Raw genomic sequence first — 16,705 nt, 5'->3', positions numbered from 1 at the left:
GGAGGTATTCCTCTCTCCTACTCTGTAGTATCTCATGGCCCCCAGATTCTGTCCACTGAGGTATCAGTGATAGTACTTGCCCCCAGATATCTGTGACTGATTTTTTTTTTTCACTTGGTGAAAGCACTGGGCTAATAAGGCAAAGACTACAGGTTCCATTTTATAATCCTAGATTTGACTCGCGGGAGGGCCAGTTAGACTGAAACCTTCATCCTCAACACCCAAATATACATGTTTTTCATTGGGGTTTGGGTGGTTGAGGGAGAGTGAGGCCAGAAAGAAGGTATATATATACATTGACGGAGCAATAAAAACCCATCACTACCTACGAAGAGACGAATCTCAGGGAGAATTCCATCACCAGCACATTTCACATTCATGTACTACAGAGGTAACCCTTTAGATGTTTTCTTACTATATAAATGAGGTTTCCGTGTTATGCATAATGTGTAAAGCAGCTATAATGCCACTGGATTTTTAAAACTTGAAAGTTAACTGAACCCCGAGATAAAAAAGAACAATTTTCATTAGAATTATCTTCAAGTGATACTTTCTTAACAATTGACAATAAGGCAAAAATAGCTCATTCCTCCCCACCCCAAAACTGATTTTAAAGAAACATTAGCTAACACAATAAAATGAGACACTGTTTTAAAAGCTGAAGTAACATTTCCAATATTCAGCTCCAAATAAGCCAAAGGAGTTCTGATTCTACATAGCTTATGGGCAATGAAAGACATACAGCACTTAGTTAATTGAAAGATTAAATCAATTTCTCTCATCAGAGTAGAAAGCACAATACTCATAAAATCATGAATTTGCTGATTTAAATTCAATGATTTCATGATAGCTCGTGATCTGTTTTTTATTATCTTAACCAATACACCAAAAGCTAAAATTCCAAGTGCAAAACATCAAAAGTAGCAATATTGTAAGGCAGCCATTCCTCATAGCAGGTCTTATTTAGCAACGACTGGTCATACATAATGAAAGCATTTCCAGTGTCTTTTAAAAAAACAAACATTTTGCCAAAATACAAATTAATTTACACTTCTGAAATAATCTGCAACATCAGCATGTTACTCACTGTTCTCGGGATGGGTGGAGAAAGAGATCCATTTGACATGTATGGGTCATTATTCATATTTGGCATCATTATGTACCCGGAATAACTCGAGTAAGAGGGTCCCTTGTTGTAGAGTCCTCCATCTGGATGCTTTCCTGAGAGAATGCAAAGAACAATCATATGTGCTTTGACTTCCTTTTTATATCACTGTATTTTTCATTGAAAAGTTAATAGTACTACTACAAATCACACCTTACTTACATAAAAGATTTGTTTACAAAGTATTGTAACTGGATTATTATGCTCTATTTTAGATTGACAGTATTTATTCCCTTAAATGGCTTAGCAGTGAACCAGATGTTTTAAAAACATGTGGTTCAATTTATTGCCACTACTGACTGGTTTTTTACTGGTGTTTTTACAAAAATAAGTGTTATCCATCTAACTTAATTTGTTCTAATACTAACAAACTGGACTAAGAAATACAGACACATGAAAGAAGACACACAAAGCTGTAATATAAATATACTAGGCCATTCAGCTATACCCACACGTATATATTTATACACTTGAAGTTATGCTCCATCTTATTGGCAAACTCAAAAATTCTACCTGTGCTTCTAGATTTCTGGAAAATTTCTAGATTTTACTGAGGGAGCAAGTTGTATCTAGCATATGGGCAACTACCCAAATTTATGAAGGATTAACTACAGGAGACTTAATTTTATGTGCTACACTTACATCACTCTGGTAAAGAAATGTGTGTGTTCACTGTATACACTTCTTCTCTTTAATCTGTGTAACTACTTTGTAGCTCAGAAGGAAGCCTGATATTATAGTTCTCTTCTCTTCTTCCCCTAGCTGACATATTGTATGTGCGAACACCTCATTCTGGTCAGGCCAATTGTAAGTAATTAAAGAAGAACAGAAATGTAGACTGTTCAACAAGGGAACCCTAAAGATTACAGATTCTTTTAAAGTCACACGGAGTTCTCCTTAAATCTTAAAAAATATGTAGAATTTTTACAGTTTTGAGCAAGAATCGGAAATGGGGAGAAAGTCTATCACGTTCCATATGCATAGTTCTTAATTTTAAGCATAACGTTTTATATTTTTACAAGTTAGAGTCCTCTTTACTGAGCCATATTCAGTCTGCGCATACAGTGCCTGCCTTCTCACTATAACAAGAAACAGCAATTTCACAAATGAAAGCCCGTTTGAAACTATTCTTGTTGGAAAATAAATTGGTGTAGACTGTCACTCTTTACAACAATGCAGGAAAAAATAGTAAAGATCTACAATTAGAACTTTAGGTATAATGAGAAAAAGAGAAAAACTAATTATAGACATTTCTCTTCCACAAAGAATCTGGAAGCCATCAGAAATTCAAAAGCCCCTAAATCATTCAAAAACAGTTTTTAAATTATGTAAATATACATTAGTGATAAGCAGTAAGTTTCCTGGGTTTTCTTTCCCATTTTGTTACAACACAGGCACAGTCTTATCACAATGATTCGAGTTTCTTGGATGCAAATAAAAATAGCAAAACATACCTACATTCACAAATTGCACATGTTAAATGTGAAGGTTGGGAGAGATAGAATTAGCGTCTTACCGTCATCAGGGTGTTCTCTGGCCTTATCGTGGTAGGAGTCCTGAGAGGTTTGTGCTTGTCTGGCCACCTAACAAGACGAATCCCCACCCCCAAAAGAAAGATCACTTTAGAGTTTGTGACAATAATGATATAAGTGTGTATCCACTGATAACTCAAAAGAGGAGAATCAGGGGCAACTCAATCTACCTGTTTTATTAATCTAAGAGGATAGGCTAAGGCTGAGTACTGGGAAATCTTTCTCTTTTCAACATGTGTTTTCGAAAATTATCTACCCAGGACTACCAGCTATAAATGATAACAACAACAGAAACAAACTTGCGAACAATCCATACGCTGCTCTGACCGCTGTTTACTAAAACACAGCAAGGCTACTTGGACACCTAATATGACAAGAATTTGAGTTAACGGCATTAATCGTTTTGATGGCTTCTTCAACCACTGTTTACTTCAATCAGAGCTGATTAAAAGCGGGCTGAAATATTTTGCAACTGAAAATGACATTTAACTAAAAACAAGCCCATCACTCACAAATGGAGATCTTAGGCAACTGTCCCAAACCAATCCCAGCGGGAGCTCTTCTCCTCATAAGCTACCATGGCTGGCTCAGTGCAAGCTTACAAGAGAAAAGTAAACTGTTCTGTGGTTAAAGGGAGGAAAACTTGAAAATTGGGCTATAGACTTCTAAAAGGTAGCCCAGCTACTATCAGTTCTGGTAACCACCATCCACCCAGACTCAACCACGTGCAAATCAGTGGTATTACCCCTTCACTGTCTTCCTTGGGTCTGCCCCATGCCTACTTACCACTGGCAAAGATTAACAGAGCCCTAATAGGAGTTCTAGACTTCAAATGCAGCACCCTTCTCCCCAAAGCAGAAACGTTTAGAAAATGTGAAGTGCGTAGCAACTTTATTTATAGAAAAAGAAAGGACGAGGAAAATGGGTAGAAATTTTAAAAGGCTGCTTTACAAATATGAGTTTGGCCTCGAGTGTTTTGGATGTCATTTGGTTCCTCGGACATCTGTCCTCCCACTGGCCTCCTTCCCCCCATACACACAGAGTCACAAATCTTTTAAGTGGAGCTGGCTGTGCCCTGGCCACCCCTAGGTTCCCCCCTAATTGGCATGTTAGGATGAAAGATTCAGGGTATGGAGAACACCCCTATGCTCTCCTTAGAACCCAGGCCCCCGGGCTTCCAAAACGCGTACTCACCCCTGCCATTGGGATAAAGAAGGCAGCTCTGAGGTGTTCTTAAACTTACTGTTTAAAACCCAAAATGTCCCCGCCCCCAAAACCACACGCTTTCTTTTTGGGGGCAGAAGGATGCCATTTAAGGGAAAAGAATATACCCTCCAAATTTCTTTGGAGGGAAAAAGCGTTGGTGAAATCATCTGAGTGTCAGGACTTTTCTACCGGATTTCCTCCAAAGCGTTTCCCAGTTGTTGAACAAGGGTGGCCAGTGGAGTGTCGGGTATCAGGGTCCATCCGCCCCCCCCCCCAACTTCTGAAGCTCTCCGCGAGGCCTGAAATAGCCCTTCCGCGAGGTCCTGCTCGCGGCTTTCTCTCGCCAGCACCCACGTGTCTCTATTTACTCTACTCGGGTTACCATCACTATCGCCCGCAGCCGGCCAGGAGATCTGATAATGCGCTTTCCACCCTCCCCTGAGTGACTGCACTGGTTTCCGCTGCATCTCTCCGACTCGCCCTTCTTCTGCAAAGATTTAAAGGCCTGATTCGGGCCCAAACTAACCCCAAATATAAGCGTACTTTTTTTCTTCAAGTGGCGATGATTGGAGCAAGCTAGTGTTGCGGGCGGTACTGCGAGCCGCCCCCCCCCCACCGGGGTGGCTCGGCTCGCCCACGGCCGCTGGCAGCCGGCCGCAACGGCCCAAAGGACCCGCGCCCGCCACCGCCCCCGCCGCCCGGGCGCGCGCCCCCTCGGCCGGCCGGCTCCGCAGTGGTTGGGACCGCCCCGCCTGTCCCCGGCCCACGCCCGCCTCCCCTTCCTCGGGCCTGTGGCTCTGCTCGCCTTTACCTAAGCCTTTGGTGGTTTAACGCACTTTTGCAGAGACATCTACCGAGAAAGATAGCGGGTGCACTCTGTTTTCCGTCCTACGGAAGAACTTCTCAGTAGTGTTGTTCAGACATCCTCGCTTTAATGCATCGCACTCCCTAAACCCCACTAAAAAGTCCGAAGGCCAAACATTATGGGTTAAGGGCAGGTTCTCCTGGCCGCAAACCAACGGTTTAGTCACCAAACCCCAAAACTGATCCACTTGGAATGTTTCCCAGCACACCACACACACACACACACACACACACACACACACACACAAAGGAAGAACACTAACCAGGAGCCCAGCCACCCGCCCCCATCCCCCCACCCTGCAGACCTAATCGGGACCCTTCAGCCAGGGCTCTCCAGCGCCTTCCCTCCCTTCTTCCCTCTCTGCTCTTCCCCGGGACCCGCCACGCCTCTCAAAGCTCGGGGCAGCGGCCCGCTCACCTCGTGTCCATTGCTCGCCGGGATGATTTCGGATTCGTTAACCAAGGAAGACTTGATGTCGGCTAAATCACCTTCCTCTTCAGGGTGGCTGATCTCGGCGAAAATCTTCTCCTTCTGGGGATCGCCTTCGTCTTTGAAGGGGATCATCTCGTCCGTGGCGCAGAGTTCCGGGTCCCCCCCACCGCCGCCGCCTGCCCCGGAGAGTTGGGGCATCCCGACCACTCTGTAATCTCCGCTCCGCTGGGGGAGCACCCCAGGCGACAGCAGAAAAGAGAAGGGGTCAACGAAAAGGGGAGGAGGAGAAGGAGAATTGGAAGGATGCGTGAGGGAGGAGAGCGGGCGGAAGCCGGGCTGGAGAGCGCCGGGCTGGCGGCCGGCAGCCGGAGCTGCTGCAGCGGCGCCCGCGCCCCGGTGGCCGCCCGTGCCTTCCCACTCCGCGAAGACCTACGCCCGCGCCCGTCCCCGACGCCGAAAGACACAGGGATGCGAGGGCCGCCGCAGCTGGCGCCTCTGGGGGCGTCTGTGCCGCGCGCTAGGCTAGGCTGCCCGGGCGGCCGCCCCACGCCCCCAGCGTCTCCGGGGTCTGCGCGCGGAGGACGCCAGTTCCGGAGGAGTTTTGACTCTCCAAAGGCCAGTGGAGAGTTCGTCGGCGTGTCTCTACGCAAATCTCTCCACCTTTGCTTTCCCAGATGCCGATCTGGGAGTCTGTTTTCCAAGAAAAGAAGGGAGCTAGGCAAAACGGCTCAGTTTGTCCCAGTAGAGGCGGTGCAAAGAGAATCAGAAGATAACGAAATGTCCACTTCCTGGAGGATAAAAAAAATAAAGAGCCACCCGGATTGGAGATGTCCGTTTTAAATCTTCTTATTTCCTTCCCTTTCGCTTCGGTTTTCCTTCTCCAGGAGCATTTAATCTGCCAGAGGAAAAGGTGGGGGCGGAGGAGGAGGGAAAGAGAAAGAGAAGAAGTTTGCCAAGAATAAAGTTTGTGTCGGCGAGTGCAGGGAGTCGGCAGTGGAGGGCACGGCTGGGTCTCGGGGAGTCACAGCAGGGGCCTCGGACCCAAAAGATTCTGCCGCGAACTGGAGCCAACACACACACACACACACACACACACACACACACACACCACACACACACACACACACAACCCAACCCCTCTTTGTTCCCGTCTCGAGTTTCCTCAGTCTGGCTCGCTCGCTCTTTTGCTCGCCGCTCTCCACGCCTCCGCCGCACCGCTTGTCAAAGCAAAGAGCTTCACCCCTCGGGTTCGCCAGGCCCGGGGGAGGGGGACGCCCCAAGCTTGGCCGCGTGCGGGGCTGCGGGCGCGTCCCAGCCCCTCGCCGGAGAGCGCGCAGGCTTGTCCCTCCTTCGCGCCCTGCCCCGCAGGTGAGCGGCAGCGCCTCCCCGCCGCTTCTCCTCCTCCCGCGCCTCGGCGGCGCTGAAAAGCTACCCTCTTGCGTCGCTTCTCCTCCCCTTCCCCTCCCCCGCCTCCAGCTCTCCTTGGCTGCCTGCTGGGGGGTGCGGGGGGGGGAGGTGGGGGACGGCGAGAAGGAGGAGGTGATTGAGGACTTTTTTTTTTTTCCCAGAGCCTGTAGGACGAGTCCTAGGTTTTGGGGTGTGTGTTTGTGTGTGTGTGTGCGCGCGCGCGCCTAGAGGAAAGATTCAGGCAACTTGGCGAACGCAGGAAGGACCCGGCGCTTCTTGTAACCCACGAGAGAGACGCTTTGCCCGCGTGAAATTGACAAGAAACTCTGCCCCAACGGTTTAACTTCATCATCTAAGTGTCTCTTCCTTGTTCCCTTCCCACCCACCCCCCTCCTTCCTCTGCCAGTCTCTCCCCCGCCTCCTTTCCGCCTCCCTCTCTCCCTCCCTTGCTCTACCAAGTGGGAAGAAGATGAAAGAGAAGCCGCCGCAGCTGTGATCGACACCACATTGATAGATGCTCTGACAGAGGGGATGAGGCGGGAATCGGGGACACAGAGAAGGAAAAGGGGAAAACATAACACATTGCTCAACTAATAAGACAGAACGGAAGCAAGAAGAACAAGAAAGAGTTGTGGCTTTCCTAAATACATTGTAAAAGGACAAGGGAACACATGCTGGCAAAAATAAAACCTCCAGGCTTACCGAGAAATATAGGAGGAGGAAGGAAAAACTGAAGACTGGATCTTAATTATCGTTTTTTAAGCAAGATCTTTTTCATTACATCCTCACCATGGGATGCTCACAGAGAGTCATGCTATAGGTCGCTTGTGGATTTTCGAAGATACATGCCACGATGTGTGGGAACCTCATAAAGAATGAAAAAACAACCCAAGTAGGGGGAAGAAAAGGCAAAAGGACCCAGGAGAGTGAAGCCAGTAGCAGGAGGGAGGACAGGGCAGTCTCTGGCACCTCGGACTGCGGGCTCAAAGAGACCCTTGAAGATGCAAATCCGAATCCAACCTCAAAAATTCCCCAGCCTCCACCGTCTCTTTGATGCATTTTGTACAAGGACAGGACTTTTAAGGAGATGCTTTGTGAAAGTTACAGTATAAACGAAGCTGAAGTTTGAAAACACATTACATTTTATTCCTTGGCTCTCAAACCCCCTCAGTTAAAAATCCAGGCAAAATTATTATACCCAATACAGTAGCCATCTGTAAAACCTCAGAACAGTAAACAAGAGACAGGAAGAAATGTGTCTTCATCTCCCTCAAACTGAAAATAGGGAAAACATTACAGAATCAGACTTTAGCCGTACTATACAGGAATAGTCATGCAAAGATCCCTCTTCTTTTCCTAAGGGGGAAATTGCATGCTGCTAGACATCGTATAAGTAAAGACCTTAACAGTGCTCTAAATGAACACTCAAAACTTCACTTACTGATAATTACTTGATAGAGATGGGAATTCACTAGGAAGCAATTTTTAAAACTATCATTTAAAGGGTTCAATTGGTCACATAGAGCATGGCCAGTAGTCACACGATAGATTCTATCTGGGGGGTTGGGGTAAAAGTAAAGGGCTAGTGATGGGAGCCAGGAAGAGTAAAACATTAAATCCACTGTAAATAGCTGACAGTGCTATGCCTTAGAGGAAAAACAACAACAACAAAAAGAATAATCTGCTACAATGTGTAAGGCAATACTAAAAAGATGGGGAAAAACCCAATTTTATTTTTTTGGTCGGTAGCATTATGCAACTTCCCTTGAAGTTATGCACCAGTGTGAGTGTAATGTCTCAGAGATGTGAACACGTAGCTGTGTCAGACATTTATACCCTCTGTTCTAAAAGAAATATGGGAAAACAAACTAAAAAGTCCTCCCAAAAATACTCCAATTTGACCGATAGAAAAAGAACTGGAAAATGCAGTTTCACCAAAGCAGCCAGAGTAGACGTTCCTTTTCATCAAACTGTCGGGGGGTGGGGGGCACACAGAATGGCCAGAGGGTATTTTCTGGAAGCCAAAGAGAGATTAAATGACGACTCCTACATCCCCCACCCCCCGTTAAAGTGTTGCAACTAATTCGAATCCCATTTACTCCTTCATGTTAATTATCTGGACTCCCTGAGTCATTTGGAACTCAGCTCCAGGTGTCCTGGAGATTAGGAGCTCGAGAAGATGGGAATTTGGGGAACAAAAACTAGTGGGAACTGTTTACTAGAAGGGCCGAGGGTAGGTGGCTGCGTTCTCAATTTTGCGGCAAACCTCTCCTTTGGAAACGTTGTTTCTAACGAAATCACCCAGCGCCTTACTCTATGTGCGTGCTGTTTTCCCTCCCCGTGGCGTGCGGGGTGTTGGCTGATTGTCCTTAGCATTGCTGCAAATCTTTTGGCGAGGTGCACTTAAAAGGAGCTTGACTAGAAGACATTCGCTCAAGTTTTTTTTTTTTTTTTTAAAGCTTTGTCTGGGAGGGAGATTGACATTTCCACGTGAAGTCTGCCTCTCCCGGGGGGAAAAAGCTGGGAGACGCAGGAGGGGCGAAGTAACCCTGGGAAGATGTTCCTCCCTCCCTACAGGTTCGGTGAAGTTCCTGGCAAAGGCATTTCTGTTACGGAGAGGTCTCTTCTAATTCGCGCGAGGGCTGCTATTAACATATGCAACCGCCTCTTCGGGCGCAAGGTCCGGGATGTGATGGGTGCGGAGCGGGAGAGACACCGCCGCCCGCCGCCCCTTTCCCTCGGATGTAGAGGCAGGTTGTTCGTGTGAACTCGGGCGAACGACTGGAGGTTAGCTGTTGCAGGTTCACTCCTTCAGGATGTGGGTTTCAGGGGGCGTTTTGATGTGATTTAATTCCGACCGTGAAACAATTGCTAGGGGCTGGCTGGCTTGCTGTTGGTTTTCCCCCTTTTGGTGGCTTTGGTTGGTTGGGGTTTAGTTTGGGAGCGAACTGTGACTTGTTTTCTATCAACACTTCCTTCTGCGCCGGGCGTCGTCCCCCGCGCTGCGCGTGGACAGGCCAGGCGCCCGCCCTGCGCCGGAACAGAGGGGGCTGCAAAGACGGTTCTCGAAACCGGCAGGGTAAACGCGGTCCAGCCCCCGCGGGTGCGGACTGGGGAACTAGGAGGTTGACCCATACCAATACCAGAGACCCCTCCTCCCCGCCGGGGGTGGGGGGCGGATTTTGCTGTCGAGTCGAGTCAGCTACAGACACTCAAGTGAGTCCTTAATTACAGGGAGGAGAGAAAAGCGCGGTGCCCTTCAGAGCCCTCTCCGCCTCCTCAGCCCTAACCCCCCGCCCGGGCTCCGGGTCTCCCCCTTTGTGTGGCCTGGACTCTCTCCCAGCTACAACTTTGGTGGGATCCCAGAGGAAGGAGGTGGCGGAGGCCTACGGAAGAGAATGCTGGAAGAGAGAGAAGCGTGAAGGGACTAGAAAAACGAATAATGTGATTCCAGGATGGAACTCCGGCATCCCCGATCTCCCACCCCAGTGTCACCAGGGGACTAAAGCTGTGGGCATCTTCAGTTTAACGGACTTCTCGGAAAGGGGAGGGGGGGATGGCGAGGGAAACGGCAGTTTGTGTCCCAGGGGTTCTTCCTCCTCTTCTTGCTTCCTTCTAAGACAAACAAACTCAACCCCCCACCCGCCTGGGTAACCGAGAACTCAGGGGACCGTGAAAATGTCGTTCCCAAATCCGGCCGCCTACGGACGACGGGCTTACGTGGGGCCGGCGCCCCTTGGCGCCCGCAGCTCCGCGCAGCCTCGCGGGGTCCGCCCACGGAGCCCTCCGGTGGCATCTCCCGCGCTCGGGCGGGCCGGGCGCGGGGTCCGCGTCTCGCTGGGGTGGGTGTGGGAGCCCTCCCACGGCCCACGAGGGAGGGCCACATCCCACCCTAGTCTGTGGGCTCGGCCGGCCGACCCTCTGCCAAGCTGGAGGCGAGGGCTCACGTCACGGGGGCGCCCAGAGGGAGAGGATGCAAGCTGGGGTATTCAAGGACTGGAACGAGCGGACGCGGAGTGGGCTTAGAGGAGGGGCACGGGCCAGAGAGAGCCCCGCCACGCGCCCGCACCGCTCGGCTCCGCGACGGGAACCCCCATCAACCCCCCTCGGGGGCTTGGGCTCCCGCACAGAAAAGCCGGCGTTACGTCTGGAGATCCCCAGAGTGGACTGGAATGGAATGGAATGGATGTGGGAGCTGGAATACATTTGCGGGCCGCAGGACGGCTGGCCTAGTGGGCTGGACGTGAAATGCTTTTTCCTCCTTTCTGAAAACTTTCCTGAGGCGTCTCAACTTGGCGTGCGGACCAGCCTCGGGCTGCCGTCTGGTAGCGCGAACGCCGCGGCCAGCCCTTCGGCCCTTTTCCTCCGCCGCTGGTCCCTCTCCACCCACCCTCAGACCGTGGACGCGCGCGGAGCGGCCGCGCAAAAAGGTCGCCTGCGCGCGCGAGCCGCACCTTATATCCGCGGAGGGCGGCGCCTGCGCAGGGCCCGGCGCGGCGGCGCAGCCTTTGAAGTCTTGGCGGCTGCCGCTTTCATCCTTTCTTTTTTCCCTTGCAGGCCCCTTTGTGTGACTAAATTTGGCAAGAATATGGATCCGAGCCAGTCTTTCCACGTGTGCTCCCAGCTCCCAGCTGAGAAGGCCAAGGGTTCTCTTCCGGGTAAGGAGACAGGGAGAAAGATCAAAGAGTTTGGGGAGCTGGATCTGAAATGTGAATTGAAAATAAAAATCAAGCCTGGACACATTCCAGTTTCTAAAGCAAAACCAACCCTCAACAGAGGCCGTCTCGCTAGGACTCTCGTTCTGCCTCTGCTTCCTGTACTTTTTCTTTCCCGCAACCATTCTTGAGCACATGGAGTAGAATAAAGAGGACATAGGGAAACAGTTTCTCCGGATTTTGTTTTGCAGTAATTTTATTACGGAAAATATCTTGTTCGTAATTACCGTTATGTGAATCCGAATTTCTTCAGCCATAAATATTGTTTTATTTCAGTATGTTTCACACTTTATTCTGCGGCCGCGTTTGGGAAGAGAACGTGGACACACACGTGTGCACACGTTCGTTGTGCAGAGTGCTGCTTTTTCTACACACCGTACGGTGTGCCACGTAGTTTTCCTTACCAAAGCACTCACTAATCACGGCTGGTCTCTATGATTTGAAATCCTGTTATTGACCGACTTTGGAAAGCTTTTCTGACTCGCTGACTAGCCAGAAGTGTCCTGTCTTTATGGCAAAAACGCAAAAACAAAAACAAAAAACACCCTCTAAGGCCTCTTCTTGAATAGACTTTTTCAGCAATGTTCTGTTGTTTCAGAAGTAACCATTATAAAGAGACAGCTTTGCAATAGCGTAGTGCAAAGGGTCGGAAATCCTGCGTTGAAGGTGGGCGCCATCACTTACTCTCATGCTATGGTGACCTCAGGCAAACCATTTAACCTTGTCCAGAACTGTTTCCTTTCTGCAAAATAGGTATACTAAGAGCCTACTTAACAAGACTGTTGTAATAATTCAGTGAGATCATGCATGTAAAAATATGTACAAATGTGGGTATGAAGCAAAGACGATTCTTAAGGAGACCTGTAAGTTTTGAACAAAAAACTTCTAAAGCACTAGGAATCTTTACCACAGGAGCAAATGGCAATGGTTTCACACTCAGACATCCACTGTTGAGTTACAAAGGCACCAAAATCACCTTGGCGTTTGTTATCCCCAGAGTGAGTGTGATGGCAGAAAGAACACTCCAGGAAGAGAGGGAATGTGCCTTAACTCTTCCTCATGTGTATGATGGACTCTTAATGCATTGATAAATTGCTGAGGAAAAATGGCACTGCGTGTGGGATATTTTTGTGAGGCATTTGGCACAGCTCCCGGTAACTCTGCTAATAGCCTGGGTAACACGGTGGCCTGTGAAAGGAGCAACATGTATATGGGGAAAATACTCAAAAACAACAACGGAAATACAGACACAAGGAGAGTGACTGGAAAGGTGTTTTAGAGGTGTTCCTTGGGACACCAGCACTTATGTTTCAGAACAGAATGTGATTACATATCTTAGATGGAGGCATCTCAAGTTTACAGGGCAATAAAGATTATGGCTTGGGCTGGCTGTGAAGTGACAGGAGAGCCATATGTGTAGCACTTTGGGCATTTAGCTGAGTGTGCTTCATGCATGACCCTTTCTAACCTAAGGTAACCCCGTGGACGGAGTCATTTCGTGGGCCCCACCTCCCAGTATACACTTTTCACTGACCTGCGTACAGAGTGGTGAAAGCAGGAGTAAGGGGTGGTGTCCAGTGTTCCAGTTCCCTGTTACTGTGGCCCAAGGCTGCCCAGGTACAGGATCCTCCCGAGATGTTCCAGCTCCTTCCACCGTCTCTGCTAGCAGCAACAAGCAGATTTCACAAACAGTGTTGAAGGGACTCTCTAGCAATGTGGAGGCAGGGTGGGGGGCACTTAGGAGAGGGAAACCTTCCCGTTTTAACATAGCTTTTCCCCAAAGTCGCAGATGAGACGTGAATGCTGAACAAGTTCACTGGTCAACTTCAGTCCTTCCTTTCACTCTTCTTTATAGACGTAGCCATTTTGAAATTTATTCTTGGCTGAAAGAGGGACATGGGCCAAGGCACCAAGGGTTCTGTCTTATTTTGGGGGGGACAGTAGGGAGGCCCTGAAAATACTCAGGGAAAACCTGGGGCCCTCTGGAAGTAAATAAATTCTCTGAAGGGGGTGCGTGACTAAAGGATTTTCTTACTTTTATAAATTTGTTTCCTCAGTGAATATGGTAATAGGGGTGTTTCTTGAATCATGGTAAATGTACCTCTTAAGATGGACGGCCTGTGTAGTCTTCTCAGGCTCCCTGGGCTGTAGGAGCAGGGCTCCCGGCTCTTGTCAGCACTGGGCCAGCGCCTAATCCCTGGTTTGAGGCTAGAAGCCAAAGCCACAACCTTCTTGCCTGAAGGCAGGAGCAGTACCAACAGAGCCATATGGAGATTAATGCAGAGCAAGGTCATTAGTCTCATTGTTTATCCAGTTACTCGCAGTATAGATTTGTGTAAATTTCAGCTACAGTGGTTACAGCCTGCCTTTGATGTGTGTAATCTGTACATGTTAGTGCTCCAGGAAAGTGCCTGACTGACAGGAACTACATCCAATGCCCAGAAAACACAGCTCCACAGGCACAGCGAAGCATGGAGCTGAACAATTTTCCAGTAAGTTCCATCAAAGTAAATACACCAACCTGGAGGGTCAGGATTGAGCCTCCTTTTTATCAAGACATGACTTTTGGGGTTCCTTGTGATGGATTTTTATTTGTTTTCATTTGAAACTGGTTACCTACTTTACACCTTCATTTACCTCTTAGAGGAGGAAGTACTTGGCCTACATAACATTTGACCTTGCGGATGCTTTCTTTATTTGAAGTACTTCTGTCCAGAAAAACAGACTGATTGTGCAGAGTTATCCAGACTAATTTATACATTTATCCAAGACACAGCTTCTAGTTCTTTCCTTAACTCTCTCTTGAGTGTGCAGCTATGTGTAAATTAAACTCAGAATTAGCAATTATGAGAGTAGTTCAGAAGGTAGACAGAGCCAGCGCAGATAGTTTAGGCTACAAAATTGTAATCTGACTCAACGAAGTACTTTTCTTTGGCAAAAACAAAGCTAATTTGCTTGATCTGAATCTTACTTAAAGGTCCTGCCATCCCATTCTGCCAATTACAGATCTCAAGTTCGCTTTCCTTAGGTTCAATTGGCAGAAAGCAAAGAACAGAGATAAATTACTCTCCTATGAAGTTTGACAGTGATTTTTGACTGCCAATTCAGATAACTCTACAGACTCAAAATATATTTTGAGGCTTAAATTATCCAGATATTTGACCTTTGCTGTTCAGATTCTCTGGATAATTTTTAGATTATTTTACTTTGTATTGCAGGAGCAGCAAATCTCCAGTGGCTGAGTCAGACAGGCCTCTTAAGATCTCTCTTGCACTACTGCCTTCTAACTGGTCTCTGGCTTCCACTGTTGCTGGGTTCCATACATGCCCCACAGCAGCCCACGCGTCACAGAGCAGCCAAAGCCGTCCTCGAACATTTCCTAGTCGTGGTGGCTTCCAAGTCGCTACGTGAGCTGGCTCCTGACTTCTTCTACTCCTCGTTCACTGCTCTCTACCACCACTGACTCTCCTGCTCTTCCTCCAGGGTATAGAGTGCACACACACACCCCCCTTGGTCATTTACTTGTCGCTTCTGCCCAGAAGCTCCTGGCCAGGTCGATATTCGCAGGACTCACTTTTTCACTTCATGTTTCTACTCAGACCACAACTCCTTCTCAGACCTTGTTATCTAAAAAACAGCCCACTCCCGCCTTACCCCAGTTCTGGGCACTCCATCTTTTACAGGCTTCATCTTTCCGCACTCTCACTACCTGACATATTTTTTATACGTCTTACCTTTCTCTCCCACTAGAACATAAGTTCAATGAGAGTAGGGACTTTGTTTTGCTGTATCCCTGCTGCTTACAACAGCCCTAGGTGCCCAGAAAATATACTAGGTGTGTGTTGAGTAAGGAATTAATATAGACTCTGAACCCTCAGTTTCCTCATCTGTAATACTTCCCTGTGGAAGATCACATATATTTGGTATAAAGTTACCTGGAATATAGTATAAGCACTGAGTAGGTAGTAAGTATAATTGTGTAGATCCGCACTGCCAATACAAGTACAATGCGACTTAAGTTTAAATGAAATTAGGAAGCTAGAAACACGTAAAATTAATTTTAATAGTATATTTTATTTAACCCACATATCCAAAATATTACCATTTCAACATGTAATCATTATCAAAACTTATTAATAAAAGATCTTTATTTCATATTAAGTTTTTCCAATCTGGCGTGTGGTCCACTGACAGTGCTCTCAGGTTAGGCTAGCCCTATCTGGAGGGCTCAGCAGCACATCTGCAGTAACACGATGGCAGCTATAGTCCATCCACCCTTTAATGATACGTTTTGTCCAGATCGTCTTTGTATCCCCCCCTCCCCAACCCCGCATACCTTGCACAGTTCCCTCAAAACAGTAGGTGATCAAAAATGTATCAAAGAATATTATGATAATATGTTGTTATATACTTTTTTCATGGCACATATAGGCTTTCACCTTCATGGGACGGTGAGATAAGTGTGTGCACTAGCTTGAGATGGTGGTCATCATCTTAAGTGTACTGTAAACAGTTCTTTGCACATAAGAGGGGCTCAATGAAAAGTGGTTCAAGTGTGTTGCTGAATTGTTTCTTTGAGTATTTTTCTACATTCTAAATAATAGATTTGGGCCTCCCTGGTGGCGCAGTGGTTGAGAGTCCGCCTGCCAATGCAGGGGATACGGGTTCGTGCCCCGGTCCGGGAGGATCCCATATGCCGCGGAGCGGCTGGGCCCGTGAGCCATGGCCGCTGAGCCTGCGCATCCGGAGCCTGTGCTCTGCAACGGGAGAGGCCACAACAGCGAGAGGCCCGTGTACCGCAAAAAAAAAAAAAAAAAAAAAAAAAAAAAAGATTTACTATTGAACCTTGGGAAATATGTAAGTTGAAGATTTCCTGTATTATGTTTTCAAGAATGACTTTCTCCTCCCCTGCAAAACTGCTAAGCTCCATGTTCTCTAGGATCAAAGTTTCGTCAGGAAATAAATAATGTGGAGAGCTCCCACTCCCACCCAGACTTCATTTTCAGTTTTACTTCCTCAATTGCTTCTTGGCCACACATGGGCCAGATAGTAAATCTCCCTCTGTCCTGTGCCCGGAGTTTTCAACCAAGATACCTTCATAAGGCATTAGCCTTAGGCTTAGGCAAATGCTTTATAGTTGCAAAAATCACTCCACCCACTCTGCCCATTTAAACCCTGATGCAATAAAGAGACCAGGATAACTTCCTGGAAGAAATGGGTAAAGAAGCTTCTGGTGAGGTATCTACCTCCAACGCCTTGATATACCTTTATAGTAGAAAGGCATTACTTGGATATAAGTACATGAAGATGTCATCCTTTACTGTGACTTTGAAAATGACCTATAGCGTCTTTCATCAAAAGTACAGAGAATTAAGGACCAAGC

General features: G+C 47.7%; 1 protein-coding gene across 4 annotated transcripts in view; it reads right to left on the bottom strand.

The window, feature by feature from the left end:
• LEF1 (lymphoid enhancer binding factor 1) overlaps nt 1-5,398 on the bottom strand; it is a gene marked incomplete at both ends in the record, with an annotated part of 116,571 nt that extends 111,173 nt beyond the window's left edge. For all 4 annotated transcript variants that reach the window (XM_079713038.1, XM_079713040.1, XM_079713039.1 and 1 more), the window contains 3 exons: nt 1,088-1,221; nt 2,682-2,748; nt 5,186-5,398. In XM_079713038.1, the coding sequence (XP_079569164.1) occupies nt 1,088-1,221; nt 2,682-2,748; nt 5,186-5,398 (414 nt within the window). The remainder of the gene's footprint in view (nt 1-1,087; nt 1,222-2,681; nt 2,749-5,185) is intronic.
• Between the last annotated feature and the right edge of the window lie 11,307 nt (nt 5,399-16,705).

The sequence above is a fragment of the Hyperoodon ampullatus genome (assembly GCF_949752795.1).
Source record: "Hyperoodon ampullatus genome assembly, chromosome: 1".
Classification (NCBI taxonomy): Eukaryota; Metazoa; Chordata; class Mammalia; order Artiodactyla; family Ziphiidae; genus Hyperoodon; species Hyperoodon ampullatus.
This window is presented reverse-complemented; position numbering and strand designations above follow the sequence as displayed.